This window comes from Perna viridis, chromosome 15, assembly GCF_037379345.1.
Source record: "Perna viridis isolate PV_CMFRI_1.1 ecotype Kerala chromosome 15, ASM3737934v1, whole genome shotgun sequence".
Taxonomy (NCBI): domain Eukaryota; kingdom Metazoa; phylum Mollusca; class Bivalvia; order Mytilida; family Mytilidae; genus Perna; species Perna viridis.
In genome coordinates this window covers 15,813,581-15,829,397 of record NC_142459.1, presented here as the reverse complement: position 1 = coordinate 15,829,397, position 15,817 = coordinate 15,813,581, and the positions used below count along the sequence as shown (strand labels likewise).

The window sequence follows — 15,817 nt, the reverse complement described above, 5'->3', positions numbered from 1 at the left end:
ATTTATCTCTTTTAAGCAAAAGTTTTCAAATATGTTGATGTCTGCATCCCAAAAGGTGCCGGACCAAGGATAGTTGCGCCAGGCATACGATCACCCTATAGTTTAAAAAAATATTTTTTTTACAAATGCTTTCCCTCAAAAATGTTCTTGTCTTGCTTCGCCCGGTCTTTAATTCTATCCGCTGATTAAAATAACAGATTCACTCTTGTTACAGCATTTAACCAGAACTTGACTTAAAATTGACTATTTTGTCACAAGGTATATAAACAAGACTTTAAACACAATCGAATTCTAACAAAAAGGAAGCATCTTAGGTACATAAAAGCATAGAAAGATACGTATGTAACATATTTGTCTAGCTTCGAATGAATTTTGCATAACTAAGTCAAGTTAGGAAAAAAAACAACAGCTCCGGTAGGAAGTTTGAAGGATCGACTCAGAAACGAAAAACAACATTTACCCGGCCTTTACCGGTAGTCACTTTCTGAAAGCCAAGACCAATCCGATTGGTCGTAAAATATGTTTATTTTGCTGGAATAGTTTGGCATAAAGCCACTATCGGTCTGTATGTCGCTTGGTACTGTTGAGGAGCTGTAGAATGTCGCCTTTATCAGCTTCCCTGATATGTTACGTTATTATTGCAGTCTCTGTACACAGGATACTAAGTTTACATCTAAGTCAGGTATTTTAACTTTTCTACCGGTTGTTTCTTTGCTCAAATGTGTTTCTGTTGGGATTTTGTTAGTTTTCAGTTTGTTTATTGTTTATTTTATTTTTATATACGCGTTGGTCTTGATAAAACGTATAAAAAAAGCGAATTTGTTGATCAAATGTTCTAAATTTAGTATCTTTCATATAAATTATTGTTTGCTAGTACATTTCTAGTTTATTAATATTTTGGCTTCGCTAAAGCATTCGTTCCGTTTTTAAGTAGATATGTTTTCATTACATAGTAGCCTCATGGATAGACATGTTTCAGGAGCGTTCGGAGGGGAGTTAATCAGACAACATTGTCCTGTGCTAAATTTGAGCTCTATTTTAACAGTTAATTCTGAACGCCTTTTTGCTTTCAAAGATTTCACTGAAACCCATAGACCACCTTCAACTTTGCTTGCGAGAATGTCATGAGTCATTTTTAAAGCTTTTGCTAGCACAAATCTTCAACTTCAGTTTACAAATGTAGCTTTTGGCTATTATAGGGATGTCGGGTTTGACATGAGTATCAAGACTAAAATTTTCACCTCATATCTACATGATAATTCTCCTTAAGTATTGAAAATAACTTGATAATTTAATCTTAAATTTAAATAACTTTGTGCAAAATAGGTGCGATGTGTACATGTCCTTTTGTAATATGGTTTAATGTTCAGTGTTGGTCACGTTTAAGTAGGATAATTATGGCACACACGGGAATACATGTACCTGTTTGTTTTTGGTCCGATGCTTGGGCCTGTTTATCATAACTGTTTTGTTTTATTTTGTTTTGCCTTGTTCTGTTTTGTTCGTTTTGTTTTGATAAAATATTTTTGCTTCATGATTCTGTGCTGAACTATGTACTGTCGCTTATAATCTTAATCGCATTTCACTTCTTTATAATAGAAGTATCCAAAATTTCAAATGCTTATATATCAAAATCGAGCACACTGACCCATCTATATTTTTCTTCTTATACTGTTCTAGCATAAAAGATCTAAGAAGATTTCACGCCCCTTTGCAATCCTTGTTATTCTTAAATATGCGAACATCCTTTACCGAACCCCTTTTGAACCTTAGGAGAACATCCTTTACCGAACCCCATTTGGACCTTCAGAGAACATCCTTTACCGAACACCTTTTGGGCCTTCAGCGAACATCCTTTACCGAACCCCTTTTGGACCTTCAGCGAACATCCTTTAGCGAACCTCTTTTGAACTTTAATATTGGTTCGGTTTATTAGATATGTGTTCGATTTACCGAGGCTCGAAACATTTTTCTAATGATGCACTAAAGTGGCTTTAAAAAGTATCCGGTTAGGACAGGTTCTCGGGTCATTCAGGATTCGGTTCATACATGACATTTAGCGCCGAAGAGAACAACTACCCGGTCAGTCCCAGAACGTCGAGGTGAAAATCGTGGTTTCTGTACAGCAAACTGAAACTAGATCTCAAATTAACGGGAATGCCATTAAGGTGTTTATTTCTTAAATGACAATGCGGGAAATATATCTCAATATAGCGGACATAAGGATAGTTATCAGGTCCAAATTATAGCTTTTAGTAGAGTATTGATTATGCATGTATGTTTTAAATATTCAAAGATCTTCTTTATGATACGTTTCAACGATGAACAATCCGCAAAATATTCTAGTTGTATCAACCACCTGCCTGATTATTATAAAGACATATACTGTCTCTGTAAGAGTTAAGCAGTGGTTTTAATTGATTGATTATGGTTTTAACGTCATATGGCAAATATCTCATGCATTTCAATACAAGCACGGTTAATTAATCGAACAGACCCTACTTTCTATTTGTCCAAGACGCTGAGCTTGATGTTTTTTTAGCTAGCTCACATAAGCAATAGATTGCACATTATGGCTCCGAGTCTACCAGTCGTTACTCTACCCCCAGAAATGCCGCGTGATTGACGGCAGGGGAAGCAGTGGGTACCAACATTAAATCTTGGGTGAGATTCGGTTGGGGCGACCTCACGACCTCCTCTTTTCGAAGAGAGGACACTATGCTTAGAAAAATCGTATAAAATAATGCATCACTTTGAAAGTAATGACAAGAACATGTTTGTAATATATATTTTTTTTCAAATAAGCTTTTAAGTACAGAAGTTTCACGGACGATCATCACAATTTGATTGACCGCTTCATAGACGAAACGAAATACACGTCTAAAGTACCATTCTCTTTAAGAATCAGGCATTGGGTGGCAAACCCTTTATTTTCAGTTTAGTCTTTTAGCCACAAATATATGCAATACATCTAAAACAAAAACAATTGAAAAGCTATCTAAATTTACCCTTAAGCATCATTGACTTAGATATTCGATACGATTTGACTGCTGATGTAGGGGGAAAGTGTGGGAAAATTTTCCTGCCATTTTTCCATAGTGCATTGACCTAACTTTATCTAAAAAATGCAAATGTTACATACACTTTGATAGTAATTTCTGGAGGTTATGAGGTATCAAGACTTGGATATGCAATACTATCTCTGCGGTTGTTTTCTGCCTCACCTTATTCACATTTTGCCTGGTTCTTAGACAGAGAAACTATACTTAAAAGACTACCAACCGAAATTGATGCCAACTTGCAAAATGACGGGTGGCGCTGGCGGAGCAGGACATGCTTACCCTTCCAGGATACCCTTATGTCACTCCCATTTATATTACAAGTGCTTCAGTTTTTATGCTGTCGTGTTTTTCTTACCTTAAGCTTTAAATATGTAATCGAACATCATCATCATCATCATCATCATCATTATCATCAAACTTTAATTCCTCTTTTACAGAGATATACATTCAACAATAGAAAAGCAAAATATAATACACGACAAAATTAAACAGCTATGGAAAATAGAGAAGAAAAAATAAACATGAAAACGTTTGAAGCATTACTTGTTAGTTAAATCGGCTTAAAAAGTTTTTTTGATACATTACTGATAAAATTTGCACACAGGTTAGAGAATTCTTTTAAGGATTGTTCAATTTCTGGACGATTTTCAAGTGTACCAGCAGTACGTCCCATCATAATATGTAGAAGTTCATCAGGGGTTTTGTTGTACAGTCCACCAAGGAGGAAGGTCTGAATTCCGAAAGTATTGTCGTCCAAAAGTGATCCCATAATTCTTAATTACATTCACAGGGAAGCGTAAAGTGTTCTATTGTGTCCTTGTATTCAGAGTTACATTTTAACAAATTTTTGAGTCTGTTTGTGGTATACATGTCACAATTTTGGCTAAGGAGAAAGCGTTATGTAGCTCTGGGACACTTTTTGCAATCTTCCAACTTCTGTTCTGATTCACACACCCCGATAAAACGTTTGAAGTCATGACTGTTTTTCATTCGTATTGTTCGTTCGCCGGTGACATAGTTCCAAACACTATCCTGCACTATTCTCTTCCATTCATGCTTATTGGGAAAAACTTTGAGACTAACATAGTTAACAAAGTATTCACCTAGTTCATATTTCACGAAAATCGCATGAATATCCGGTATATAACCATTCGTAGTGTTAATGTTACTGAGGAAAGTATATAGTCTATGCACAAATCACTTTTTGGTTATAGTTCCTGGAGGATTATGTTAGCTTCATTGTTCAAGCATATTGTCTTTGTTCAATGTTTTCACGTTTTTGTCGTGTATTTTAATTTTGATATTTCTGAATTTTTGGTATTTTTTGCCGCTGTTTGGTAAAATGAGTTATACATGTAATTACATTTGAAGTATACTGGAAAACATTCCAGGATCAAAACCTCAATTTTCTTACATGGTCAAGTGAAATATATCTGAACAGAAAAAAAACTTTTCAGACTTTAAAAATTGGTTCGGTTTACCAAAGTTCAAAGTACATTTAAGTATCTGTCTTTGTAAGAATCATGCAAATTCTGTAATATGTGATACATGCAAAAAAGACTATACATTATTTTTGTTATTAAATTGTTTTATGGGTCTTTATAATGAAATGTAACATCGTTCATTCCAATCTGTCTGAACGTAGGAGATAATCCACATTGAAAATTCCGTTTCTGTTGTATTTCATTGTCGATCATTTGCAGAGATATCTCCCTTAATTTTGAATTATATAGTTCATTCCTTGTAATTCATATATCCTATGAAAGAAAAGCCACATAATTAATTTCTGTTTTCTATAAAAAATCTAAAAAGTATTAAAAATAAAAATACATGTACATTGTTATATCATGTACATTTTATGTAGGCTTTCCAACCATTAATCATATTGTTCATGCTTCCTAGCTGGAGGGCTACTTACATTGGTATAAATAGACCTTTAAAAGTGTCCGGATTACAGAATTGTCCGGATTTGTAGGGTTCAGTTTAGACAAGTTTCACTTTGATATTTTTCCTAATATATGTAGTGATGTAGAGATAAAAAAGTTGAATATTCGGAGTGGTGAAGACTTCCTTGAGGGAAATTATTTTTAAAGATCGGTGACATGCATGTTTCAGGTTTTGCCTGATTATTACAAAGCCTTGTACATGTCTAACTAAATATTGATACATGCACAAAAATAACAATCTTGGACATACGTGTACATTGTGTAGTTTACGCTTTCCACATACATGCACAGGCACTTGGGACCTTTTCACAAAAAACCGTAAGAGTAAAACTAGTCGTAAGTTATGATGTCATAATAAAGTTAAGTATTGTGACGTCACAACTTACGACTAATTTTACTCTTACGACTTTTTTGTGAAAAGGACAACAGGATTTTTTTTAATCTAAAAAATATCATTAAATCATTTTATTTCCATATTTAAGTTATTATGTGCGCTTGCTATTTAATACTGTTTATGCGACGCTCAGTTTTCAGATAGAGAAGTACATAGCAAGTGGACATGTGCACACATAGTAACTCAAATCTGGAAACAAAATGATTTAATGATATTTTTAGATAAAAAAAAAAACAAATCCTGGTCCCAAGTGTCTGTGCATACATGGAGATATATATTTGTTCGTGCTCAGGACTTCATTATACAAATGCACTTATTGCCTGTTGTAATACCTGACCATTGAAATGAATGTGTTTTTTTTTCCTTATGCTAAAAAGGGAATATTTTACTGTATTTTTAGGAATGATTACCGTATGTTCCATAACGAATTGAATACTAATAAATACCGAACATACTTTACATTTTCTGAATTAAGTGTGTATTTTTTGTAACTTTCTGATATTTTGTCTTATTGATTATGGACAGGTTTATGTGAAATCGTGCAAAATTGTCACGGCTCTAGTCTTGTTCGTTTTTACCCTTGGCAAAAATCAGGTACAAAATGCCTGGTGTGCTTGGCAATGACTGCCACGGAAAACGTCATTGAAATGCCTGGTGTCCTTGGCAACGTCATTGAAATGGTTTCCTTGTTTGTTTTTTTTTTAATTTTTTCTTTTCTCCGTTTCTTAGAGCGTGGGTTCACCCTCCTTGGCTTTTGTAGAGTCATGTGGATCTATATTTGTACGCGTGCATCAATTGAGGTACGCACGTTATGGCCTTTTTGTTACTTTTTAAACTTTTTGAAATTTTGAAAAAAAAAACTATAACAACATCGCATGCTCAGAACAATAGTTAACGGTAAACTGTTTTTTCAGAGGATGTTACCAAATTGCAAGTGCTTCGTTCTGATTGGCTTATTTTTAATTTTAAGATTGTAACGGGACTCTTACAAATGTAGCCGGACCCTTAGATAGACGAGATTCATCCTATACACATTTTATTTCTACATAGCAAAGTGTTTTATTCTATGGTACCGTGCAGGTCAGCGTGTCAAAAGAATAGGCCTGCAGCAGCTCTAAGCTTGTCGTAAAAGGCGACTAAATAGTGCTCAGAAACCTAGCTGGGGGCTGGCGCTCTGCTCACAGAGCAACTGGGTTGTGTGCCCCAGGTGGTGGAATGGGGTACCCCTGGCGTGTTACATGCTGGGGTTGTCGGGCTATAATACGAAAAACCTGACCGCAAACCATAGTTGTGCACCGTATTGGGAAAGATGCTGCGTTCCTCGAACGTTAAAGAACCCTGCTGTGGTATTCAATAGGATTAGGAACCTTTGCACACCGCCATAGGAGGCTAAACTGCCCGACCCTACACATTCCTTCCTTTTTCTAGTGGCAATCAAAATTTGTCGACCCTATTATCCTTGTGTCCTATTCCATTTTTCATTTCATCATCATCATCATCATCATCATTTCATGTTCATTTTATCATCTATTTCATGTTCATCGCCTGAATATAGCTGAAATATTGCTGCTCGGGCGTTAAACCCCAACAATCAATCAATCAATCCATGTACTAGTTCTTGAATTTTGACATATTTGAACTGTCTCTTCAGTTTTGACGCTTCGGTATTTTTATCCAATATTTTTAAAGAAATTTGACATTTTGAAGAAATTTGACGAATTGTTAACACAATACATAAAATAGATACAATAAAATTGATTTTGGAGATTTATGGTACAAACAGCAAATTACATCTTCAAAATGATGTAGCCGATTTAGAAAAAAAGTTTATACTGAAATATTGCTGCTCGGGCGTTAAACCCCAACAATCAATCAATCAATCTTATTTTATGATTGATAATGAATTTCCACAAATATAAATTTAAATGGGGTATTAATCTAGAATACCTGCATTAGAAATAATCGGAAAATACAATTCCAGTGGACTGTATTAGGTAAAATTATATTTGACTCATTTGAAAAGAAATTTCGATATTGCCGGGTCCAGGAGAATCCTGGGGGAGCACTCTTATGCTCGAAAATTTGGTTGACTATATAAAGAGAAAAAAAACTTAAAATCACTGGAGCCCACTTTTTTGGAATTTCCGGATCCGTCACTACATTTACATTTCGTTCGAATATCATTATGCCGTATTCACATTTAAAAATATCCTTTTAATTGTTTCTTTCTCAAAATGCTACGCATAAATATATTCTCAAAATTTTTTTTTTAAAAATAAGAAAGAATAAAAATCATCTATTCATTTGAAGGATAACAGCGATTCTCCGAATTAATTTCATGCTTCACTCACTGCCTTAATCTATAGAGTCTCACACTTAAATGCCATCAACTTACTTATTATTCAAGAAGAATTCATGCATATTCATTCTTAGATGACTCGGTCACCATAAACAAGAATAAACATGTCTAACTTTTTTTGGTAGTTCTTTACGCGTTATGGTAATGTTTGTTTTATTTAACGTTTCGATTTTTGTATGCATTTCATTACTCAAAGCCATGTGTAGACAGATGTAAAATCGTCAATTAAACCAGAATTATCAGTTATGAAGTATCACTTTCAATTGATGCAGATTCACAGTTGCATCTCAATGATTTGCATGTACGTACTCTTTTGGGCTCAATTTCTCACGTAATTATGATCGTTTTTATATGCCTTCTAACTAATTAGCTATATACAGTAACAGGTTAAAATGTCTGTCCCTTGGTCTTTCGGGTTACCAGTTAGCAATCTAAGCTCTGCTCAACAAAGTCATTTCACGTTTTAATACAATGCGTTAAACTATAAAATACAGGTAATGTTCTGTTAAAATTTGTATACATGTATTATATGGACAGCTCAGGATTTATAAAACTTACTGACTTCAAACATTTAGGATTCAGGGGTACATGTGTATTTAGTCGTGGATCTCAAAATTTCGAAAATGGAATTTTTACAGTGTTTTCCTTATATATTGCAACCAAACTTTTGGAGCATGACCACACCCACCCCTTTGGAACTACCAGCGGTATTTGTCAGGGCCGGATCCAGAGATTTTGAAAAAAAGAGTGGTTCCAATAGGGGGTCCATGAAACAAAGGACGTCCCAGGCTATAATGAATTATATATTTTTGCTTAAACATAACATTATCGGAAACAAGTACTACCTTTAAGAATAAAGATAATCGATGCAGTAAAATTAATTCTTTTTACTTATAATTTTCTACATTTCATTCAGGAAATGACACATGGCACGCAATTTTAATTTTCGATACAGTTTTTTCGAACGCAACTAAATTATCAGTATTTGGCCAATCAGGAAATAGAGTTGCGATCAGGTGACTTCCATTTCCATGGAAGAGCGTCTTTAAGGTCAAAGGGTATAAAGCGAGATAGATGTCGTACTTTGGACCGAAACCTACAATATTGTCGGCTATAAAAATGACATGTTATCTGACGTATGGATACAAGTATTTTATAGGTGTTAAGCTTGACCAGGTCTTCATAGTTTAGTAGTTAAATATGTACTCGTCCTTGTAAGAAACAGGCAGTTAGAAAAAAAATATTGTAAGTGTCAAATATGTCATATGTAATGACTTCATAACAGAAAATTGGAATTGTTACGTCATATCTTACCAATTGAACAGTATAAACTATTTTTTCTAAATCGGCTACATCATTTTGAAGATGTAATTTTGCTGTTTGTACCATAAATCTCCAAAATCAATTTTATTGTATCTATTTTATGTATTGTGTTAAAATAAAAATTCGTCAAATTTCTTCAAAATGTCAAATTTCTTTAAAAAATATTGGATAAAAATACCGAAGCGTCAAAAATGAAGAGACAGTTCAAATATGTCAAAATTCAAGATCTAGTACATGGATTGATTGATTGATTGTTGGGGTTTATCGCCCGAGCAGCAATATTTCAGCTATATTCAGATGATGAACATGAAATGATGATGAAATGAGAAAAGGGATGGGACACAAGGATAATAGGGTCCACAAATTTTGATTGCCACAAGATAAAAGGGAGGGATGGGTAGGGTCCGGCAATTTAGCCTCCTGTTGCAGAGTGCAAAGGTTCCTACTCCTATGGAATACCACAGCAGGGTTCTTTAAGGTACGAGGTACGTGGCATCTTTCCCAACACGGCGCACCACTATGGTTTGCGGTCAGGTTTTCTGTATTATAGCTCGACAACCCCAGCATGTAAAACGTCAGGGGTACACCATTTCACAACCTGGGGCACACAACCCAGTTGCTCTGTGAACAGAGCGCCTAGCCCCCGACTAGGTTTCTGAGCACTATTTAGTCGCCTTTTACGACAAGCTTAGCGCTGCTGCAGGCCTATTCTTTTGACACGCGGACCTGCACGGGGCACTAGTACATGGATACTGTAGTACAATGAAGTACGTGAATATAATCGCAAAGTTATGGATACTATTTCGGATATAGTTTAAAAATATCTTGCTAAAGTGGCTATCTGAAAATCCGTTTCTGTATTCGAAAGTTTGCCTCGTTTTGAAAAAGCTTTGTAATACTAAGCAGGTGTCAAATATATAAAGTGGTGAGGCCTTATCGATATGTTACTTATCTGAAACTGGATGTAAGGTAAAAACAAAATATGTGTGTTTACAGTCACATGCTGAAAAAAGGGTCGGTTGGTCGATTTTTTTAAAATTATTTTTTTGTTTGGGGGGTGGGTGGGCGGGTGGGTTCAATTGTAATTTCTTGACTAAAAACCTACATAGAGAGAAACATAAGACACTGTAATGGTGCACATGCTTGTCTATCAACTAGTTTTCTTTTTAAATTGCTGGCAGTGCTGGCACTGGAGGCCACCATTGTTGTTTAATACGATAAATACCGGTACCGGTGACGGAAAAGGCGGGAAGTTAGGGTCGCGGCAATGAAATTAGGGTCGGTTGGGTGACCGTAAACACATATCTCATGTCCAATATCTCTCGGTATTTGCGCTATTTGCGTTATTGAAATTCTTCATGTCGTAAGACATAAGAGGCACAGTGATTCTACATATAAGTTCACAGCTGAAATTCACCGTTATGAGGAATTATGAAATTATTTGTTTAGTTTCTTTTTTATTTGCTTGATTTGTTTTGAATGAGTTGATTGGAGACACGACAAAGCAATGTATTTTTTGACATACACACAAAGAAACAAAAACAAAAAGCAAAAAACAAAATAAAAACTCAAATGATATTAAATATATCTACCATTACTGCGTCCAAGTAGTCAGGTAAAACACAAACAAATACAAAACAAAACAAAACAAAACAAAAAAAGAAAAACGAACAAATGTTAAATCAAGATTGTTGATGTTGCGAACGTTTGGAATAAGAGTTTATTATCAGTAACACGACTCGATCCATTTGGCTTTTTTTTTTTTTTTGTTTTGTGACAAAGTTTTCTATGGAGAATAGAGTGCTTCTAATTTCTCTGTATAATAATAAATGACAGTTGTTGGTGTATTTGTTCCCACGAGAATACCTGATATATTTCTGTCCAAGTTAAGTATAACCATTTTTCATTTCTTTGTAATGTTTTCATTATTATAAGATAACGAGTTCTCTAAAATTGTATTCTGCAGATAGGTAGCCGTGGTAGGACTAACCATCACTCTATAAGTAACGGAGCAACAACACCGTCTCCTCGTCAGCAAAGAACAGAAACTTTTTCACAAGTTGGTTTTCAAAATGGTGCCAGGAAATTTTATAACAGGGGTGGAAGCTCAAACATGCTTCTAATGAACATGCAGCGGATCGCACCAATTATTCATAGAAATTCTAACATTAACAGAAACATTAACAACAACTTAAATATTAATCATAACGTGAATATGAATAACGGACCTACGGACACCAGCTCTACCCGAATGGCTCCAATATCACATTCTATGAACAGACTTATACAACAGCAGATACTAACTAGACAGATACTGATCAATCTATTACGGAAACAGCTTTTGGACATGAACGGCCGATACACTCAGAATCCGTCTGCCAGAGGAGCTGATTTTATCGATCCAAGAACACTATTTAAACCACAACCAATGATGCCAAATTTTGATATAAGTCTTTCAAAGCCCAAACAGCAGGATTCTATAACAATTGAATCGTCTGGTTCCTTTACAATATCTGAAGTTAAGGGACCAGGTGGCCAAACTCAAATTGTTATTGACACAAGGAAGAAACCTACTGGAACAACAAAAAATACTCCGATCGAAGATCCTCATGAGGTACCCTAAAAACAGCCAAGAAGTTCTTATTTTAAGAGATGTTTGTCAGAGTCTACAAACTGTAGTCTTTTGTTTAGCGTCATAACGTTGCAAGATCCAATATTTTGATTGGTTTTGAGGAAGAGCTTTATTGACCAAGACACGACTTCTGGTTTAGTGTGGAAAGGCGTGGTAGAGGATTCGTGATGAAGATGAAAAGTAATGGTGTTTAAGCACATTCAGGATTTACGTATAGACCGCTGAATTGTTTTAGTTTGACTGAATAGACTGGTGCAGTGACCTTTTTTTCACTGTACATGCCTTAATTACGTTTTAAGGATCAGACTCCAACTAATGAATGAACTTTGAACTTTGTTGGTACATGTAAATACAGGTGTCGAATACAAAACATATTGTTAGAAAGAAGCAGCGTTTTATAGGGCTTCTGACTACGATGTGTTCTCGTATAAAATATAGTAACTATACTGTATAGACTAAATACATTTAATTATTTTTACTGCATTCCATATTTTTGTATCGTGGAATACCAACTATTTTTTTTTGGTAAAGTCTGTTTATTACATGTAATACAGTGCAGTACGTCAATGGCAGATCTAACAGGGGGTTCTTTGGGGTCGACCCACACCTCTTTTGATGAAACATTTTGTTAATTTCGCCCAAAATTCAGGCAAAAAAGATTAAAAAATTGCCTGGCTACCCCAAGTGAACAAAATAATAGCATTGTCACCCCTTTTTCTGGAACCCCTCTTGGTACCAATCCCTTTGATCTGCTACTCTACATTGTAGCGCCCTTAATGATGAAATAGTTGCTCTAGTAAATTTGATTGATAGAAATTGATTCAATATTTGCATGATAAATAATATAAGAAATACGTGCACTTTTTGCCACATTGAATGCCGGAGGACACGTAGAGATGGATATAAAGGAATTTATTGACTAACTATATAACTTACAAAGTAGAGTTTTGAAATATTGTATGTATTTATTTTGACAGTAGAATAATTTGGGATGTTAGTCCAACCACAATATTTTGGATTTTATATATAAAAAACAGATAAAAAATAAAGTTCAGTCAGATATAACAAGCATGAAAATCAAATTGCTATTTGAGGAACGTCAATGAATATGCGTTTTTACATACTAATATATATATGTAGATGCTCTGAAACATAAAAAGGTTAAAATCGTTCTGTCGAAAGGACATATGCAGTTAGGAAATGATTGCTTCAACGTTTATCGCAGACGCACATGCAGCGTGTGTTAAAATACGTTATGCCTGCATATTCATCAGCAATATAACACCATAGCTGTGCTTTATCAACTCAGTCAAATATTCTATGAGTACAAACTGTTCCGTTCCTCGTAGATAAAGCAAAGAATCATATTTATTATAGTCATATTGCCATGTACTCTGGCAGAAAACTGTAATACCTTGATCACAAGAATAACACTTTCATCAAATCGCTGATGTTCACAGTTCCTTGCAATGTAAATTAAAATGCAAATCAAAATTCACTTAGCGTTCATTCCTGTGATACCACAGAGATATGATTTCCCTGCTTACCAGAGAGACCTGTGATTGAATTGATACCAATATAATTCGGATGCGCAGTATTAGAACTTGTTACCTTTCAAACCAAATAGTTCTGTTGAATGTATGCCGGCATACTGGGGTTTCGTTCATCCGCTTTGACATTGATATTAAGGTGGTAGACCTAGGGTAAGGGACATAACTCTTAAAAATCAGTGGAACGTTTGTATTCAGCATTTTACAACAATCTTATGTAAGCATCTAATTAACTTGGATTCATTTTATTCTGCTTCAAACGAAAACTAGAAAGGCTTTTGTGAAATTGAATGTGATACAAACATATCACTGATTTCATGAGCTATGTTCCTTACCCTAGATCTACCTCCTTAAGTGTACGTTATTTTGAAATCGGAAGTACATTGATTATGATTTTCTAAGGCGCGTTATAACCCCGTTATCTATGGATTCACGGACCGTTATTTGTGGGTTAACAGACCGTAAAATATTAATGCTTTTTTTATTATTTTAAACATATTTTATTGAAAAAACACACATTTTGAAAAAAAAAACAATTTACAATATACAATTTACAAAGCAATCAATAGGATTTCGCAACAAGCTTGTTCAAGTTTTTACAGGCCATCTCCCTTTCATGTAATGTACTTGTACAATGCTCGACAAATCAAGGACTTATACAATATACCGTGAAAAAAGTTGATATTAAGTAGCACTCCAACTAATAATCATGCAAAATGTGATTCATGGGTAAAAAGCCTACATACTTTTATTTTTGATATTTTGTTTTAAATGTCATAGTAAACAGAAATTAACATATGGTTTTTCATATAACCCGTGCTCTTAGGAGATAAAAATTATATAGAATGCAGTATAGAATTCAAAATGAAGGGAGATAACTCTGTAAATGACGCTAAAATACAATAGAATCTACTGGATTTTAAATGTTGATTATCTCCTAAGAGCAGGCAGATCTGATTGAATAATTACACATTTCATAGCCTTTTTTTTTTGGGATGCATCACATTTTTCAGATTATGCATGATTCTTACATAGCTATTTAAGTAGTATCTTGTAGTATGACAGAATTAAACAATGTTTTGAACAACAATTATCTATCAAAGAATTGAAATAAGGTACATTGTAGGAAAACAAGTTGTGATGAATAAAGACAAAAATAACTACTACGTACTACTAATAAAATAACACAAAAAATATATAATAAAAACACGCACAAAAAAAAAACAAAAAAAAACAAAAGCAAAGATAAAGAAACAAAACAAAATTATCACTATTGAATTGCGGTATCTATAGGTAACCAATCCGCTAACCTATAGGTAACAAATCCGCTAACCCATAGGTAACCAAACTGCTAATCTATAGGTAACAAATCCGCTAACCCATAGGTAACCAAACTGCTAATCTATAGGTAACCAATCCGCTAACCTATAGGTAACAAATCCGCTAACCCATAGGTAACCAAACTGCTAATCTATAGGTAACCAAACTGCTAATCTATAGGTAACCAATCCGCTAACCTATAAGTAAGCAATCCGCTAACCTATAGGTAACAAATGCGCTAACCCATAGGTAACCAAACTGCTAATCCTTATGTAACAAATCCGTTAACCCATAGGTGACCAATGCTCTATCCTATAGGTAACCAATGCGCTAACCTATATGTAACCAATCCTCTAACCCATAGGTAACCAATCCGCTAACCCATAGATGGCTCGCTTATCCATAAATTCATCTTGCCATATCCTGTCAATTTTTCTGAAAAAAAAAAAAAAACATTTGTTTTCGAATCTGTGGTTATTAACGACATGTATAAAAATTTTAACTGTTGGATTGACTCTTTTTCTAATATATATGTAAATGCTCCAAGACATAAATGGGTCAATATAATTCTGATGGAAGTCATATGTATCGCAAATGACGTGTGCAGTAAGGAAACGATATTTTAACGCAGATGCACAGTATGTGATATAGGAGTTCTTGCATACTCCCGTTGTCAAGACAACAGCTATATATCAATTTGACGGTGCTTTATCAACAGTCAAATGTTATTTGTGTGCAAATAGTTCCTTCCCTCATAGGCAAATTAATATAAATTATATTGCCATGTACTCTGGCTAAAACAAATGTCACTCACCACAAAACCGTGGTCTTAGTTTGTCATATGGTTCTTGCACTTTTAAGATGAAAATTATATATATTGTGTATGAAATTGTCACTTTGCAAGAGTTATCGTTCTTGATTCGATTTGATTTGATTGGCTCGAAGTAGGCGACTAATGTATAGTTTTCTCAAAAGAATAGATCTGAATACAGAAAGAACTTATTCAAAAGAAAAGTATGTGCAAACCAAAAAGCAGTATCATTTGTTCCGTGTTTTTTTCTTTCACCATGAGTCACCTCAACATTAGGCAATGTCTGAATTTTTATGGAATGGTACTTAAAATTATATAAATTTGATTGATAAAACTATTGAATGAATAATATATTTTAGTCAAGTGTGTTTTTTATTGAATTTCCATTGCGGACGGTAAAATGTGCTTTCCAACGGAAAG

The 15,817-nt window shown here is 34.5% G+C and overlaps 1 protein-coding gene across 1 annotated transcript; it reads left to right on the top strand.

The window, feature by feature from the left end:
* The first annotated feature begins 574 nt into the window (after positions 1 to 574).
* LOC148597136 (uncharacterized) lies at positions 575 to 12,699 on the top strand. Its single transcript, XM_088563670.1, has 2 exons — positions 575 to 682; positions 11,051 to 12,699. The coding sequence occupies exons 1-2, from the start codon at positions 599 to 601 to the stop codon at positions 11,705 to 11,707; spliced, it is 741 nt and encodes a 246-aa protein (XP_088419796.1). The 5' UTR covers positions 575 to 598; the 3' UTR covers positions 11,708 to 12,699.
* The last annotated feature ends 3,118 nt before the right edge of the window (positions 12,700 to 15,817 follow it).

Coding starts and splice junctions, on each gene's coding strand:
- LOC148597136 (XM_088563670.1), top strand. CDS start 599: ATGTCGCCTTTATCAGCTTCCCTGATATGTTACGTTATTATTGCAGTC. Junction 683..11,050: donor TAAGTTTACATCTAAGTCAG/GTATTTTAACTT, acceptor TGTATTCTGCAG/ATAGGTAGCCGTGGTAGGAC.